The 3,288-nt window shown below is 33.9% G+C and overlaps 1 protein-coding gene across 1 annotated transcript; it reads right to left on the reverse strand.

The window, feature by feature from the left end:
* Positions 1-853: 853 nt before the first annotated feature.
* LOC116214944 (dirigent protein 22-like) lies at positions 854-1,694 on the reverse strand. Its single transcript, XM_031550468.1, has one exon. It carries the CDS (start codon positions 1,637-1,639, stop codon positions 1,031-1,033), a length of 609 nt encoding a protein of 202 aa, XP_031406328.1. The 5' UTR covers positions 1,640-1,694; the 3' UTR covers positions 854-1,030.
* Between the last annotated feature and the right edge of the window lie 1,594 nt (positions 1,695-3,288).

Genomic DNA, 3,288 nt, shown 5'->3' on the forward strand with positions numbered 1-3,288 from the left:
AGCAATTCTTTTACTCGAAAAACCGAAAAATAAAGATTTAAGAAAATAAATGCATCTTGTGAAACAATGTTCTTGCTCCTTGGCCAATTATTCTAAGGGAGATAAATTTTCAAATGGATTATTCGGAGAAGATAATATATTGAATGTCTTTTTTTCTCCATCTACTTAGGTGGTTTTCTTAAGTGCATTTTATATAATATTAATTTTTCATTTGAGAATAAATTAGCTAATCTAATTGCGCATATTATTAATAATTGAAATTCACTAATATAATTTGAATTGCGTTTTCACAATTCAAAAGATCTAACAAAATGGAAAAGAAAAAACCTAGAAATCATGAAAACATGAGCACAATTGTATAATCTATTGTTTGAAAAAACATACAAACTCATCACATACATGCATTTTCTAGAAACAAATAATTAAAAATAAAAAGTCACAATTAATATAGACTTTAAAAGTTTAAATAACGTTATAAATTTAGGTTATCTTGTTTTTGTTTTCTCATGAAAATCATTCCCTTTGATTATGAAGATCTAGTTCTTTTTTATTTTTCTGGCGTCGAGACCTTTAAATGAGTAATGGAACACTTGGAAGATGGAATTTGATTTTCTAGGGCAAAATTATAATTTTTTTCTCATTTATTGCATGAAATTAAGAAATATTTTTTATAATAATTTTGGGTAGCTGGATATGTAGAATAGATTGAAAAAAAAAAAAAAGATAATGCCGATCTTTCCTTATCTGTGAATTCACGATTGATGTCCTATTATCCCTGACCCTCTAGTCGTGCTCGTCTGTTTCATCTTCTCGTTGGTTGTTTTTCTCACAATACTTTGAAAGTCAAATAAAATTACCTATAACTATTCAATCCACATTCAAATATTATCAAGATTTCCTCAATACATAGTTTAACTAAAGGCCCGTGCAATAAGTTTATTATTATTCACTTACAATATCCAAAGAAAAAATGGAAAACAGATGAGGAAATTATTAATTTTGAAAACAGATGAGTCCCAATGACACATCATTAATGATGCAACACATAAACGTTGTATTCCACGGTGGCGTCGAGGGTGTTGAGATCAAAGCTGTAGGTCCGGGCCTGTACGTATCCACTGGCGAAGCGGAACACGCCGCTGCCGCCGACTATCGGCAGCTCCCTCACGGTAGCGAGTATGGGGTTGCGACCGAGCACAGTGATGGTGCTGCCATTGTACTTGCCCTCCAAGAAGACAAAGTTCTGTGCCATGAGGAGGGCCATCTCGTCCTGGGCCGCCTGGGCGAACAACCCCTGCCCACGTCCCACTAACTTCGAGCTGATGTCTGGGCCCATGGTCAGGCGGTTGTCATATATGTGAGTCAGACCAAAACCTAGCAGCAACGAGCTATTTTTGACAGGCGAGTGGATCACCTCGATGGACGATGGGTTCTTCCCGCTGACAATATCATGCCAGTAGAACCTGAAGTGGCTAAGCTTCTCCTTCTTTAGGCCCATCAGCTTCGGGTCAAGGGTCCTCCCGAAGACGTCATGGGTCTCCTCCTCCCCGGCCTCAGAAGCTAGGAAACCGGAGGAGAACAAGAGGGAGAACACGAGGAAAGTGGACGGTAAAATGTGAACGCTGGCAACCTTAGCCATCTCTTCTCTATGTCTATACTTTGAGGTTGAGAAAAGGAGATATATATATATACACACTATAGGGATGATAGCCAGCCAAGGAGTTGCTTGAGAATATTTAGAAAGAATTCTATTATGGAATGATTTATTCCTCACTGTAATTTATGTACATATCCTAGTTTTCCATATTTAAGTGTCACTAGTTTAGTCAGAGTTTATGCTTTCCATTTATTTGATTGGACTTGGCTGTATACATATCCACCAAATTAATGAAAACATATCAGGTTCTTCTGCACCAATCCGACCTTCACAAATTCTAGTTCTGACTTAGGCACAATCATTATATATATGCAATAATTGATAAGATCAACTTATAATAATAATAATAATAATACAAGATACGTGTAGACTGTGGTTGTTCGCGAATTTTGTACAAAAAAGGAGTCGATAATATATAATTTCTGAAACAAAAATGGAACAAAAGATCGGATAAGTAAATGGATTAAACGGTTTATCGGGGAGTTGGGACGAAGTTTCTGTCAAATGACAGGACAGATCCCACATTTAAGTAAAGTCAACGGGAGCATTTTGTGGAGGATTTTTTTTTCCTGACAATTTATTTTATTAATACATTTTACTTAAAAAATATTTATTCTGCCATAATCAAATCCTCGTTGAAGTTTATTTATTAGTAAATCGAATTAAAAAAGATTGTTCCACCCAAAAGATAATAATATAATAAGTTTGCACCAAATCAAATTTGGTTACCTCATAAGCAGTTGACCTTAATCAGATCTTATTAACTCTTAACTCCTGATCACCCTTAGCCTAATGGCTTCATTCGTATTCCTAAAGGAATTTTCCAACGAAGTTTCTGGATGGATTACCAACGGAATTTTGTAGGAAATATTTTCATTGCTTTCTAAAGTATTTCCTTCAGGAAAAACATAACTTATTTTCACCACAAATCTCGAACGGTGAATTCAGATCTTTGAAGTGTGGAGTAATATTGGTTGAGTTTCATAGAATAAAATTATAATATTAAATTAAGAAGAACCCTAAAAGATATAGTTACAAAAGATACCACTTGTAGAGGCATTCGGTTATGATAATTAAGATGCCAAAACAATTAAAATTTGTCTAAATACATTGAAATGGCAGAATAGACATTCTAAGAATCGAGAAACATTTTGTGAGCTTCACATGTTTATATATGTGTTATATATAGATTATAGACGAGTATAAATACAAATTGTCGAATTTATATAAGGCTTTTTTTTCAAGAGGTACTAATATGAAGAGCAATGTCATATCATAAATAAAACGTACCAATAGAAAGCGTCTTAATACATTGAATGGGTGAATGGAGTATAGGATGATGTCTACATACATTGAATGGATGAAAGAGGAATTAAGAGAAGCATCTACATACGTAGAAGGGTAAAAATGAAAATTTTAAAATATGGAGAAACACGTGAATGAGTTTCAAACTTTTATCTATGTAATAGGATAGATTGATGGCTCTCCGCCCATCAAATATGTTTTTCGGTGAATATCAAATATGTTAAATTATTAATAATGAACCATGTCATATTCTAATAACATTAACTTTTGTTTGTCACCTTTTTTTAGGGTTGCCAATTGTGATCTATACAAACTTTTACTAATAA

Source organism: Punica granatum, chromosome 7 (assembly GCF_007655135.1).
Source record: "Punica granatum isolate Tunisia-2019 chromosome 7, ASM765513v2, whole genome shotgun sequence".
Taxonomy (NCBI): Eukaryota; Viridiplantae; Streptophyta; class Magnoliopsida; order Myrtales; family Lythraceae; genus Punica; species Punica granatum.

Coding starts and splice junctions, on each gene's coding strand:
- LOC116214944 (XM_031550468.1), bottom strand. CDS start 1,639: ATGGCTAAGGTTGCCAGCGTTCACATTTTACCGTCCACTTTCCTCGTG.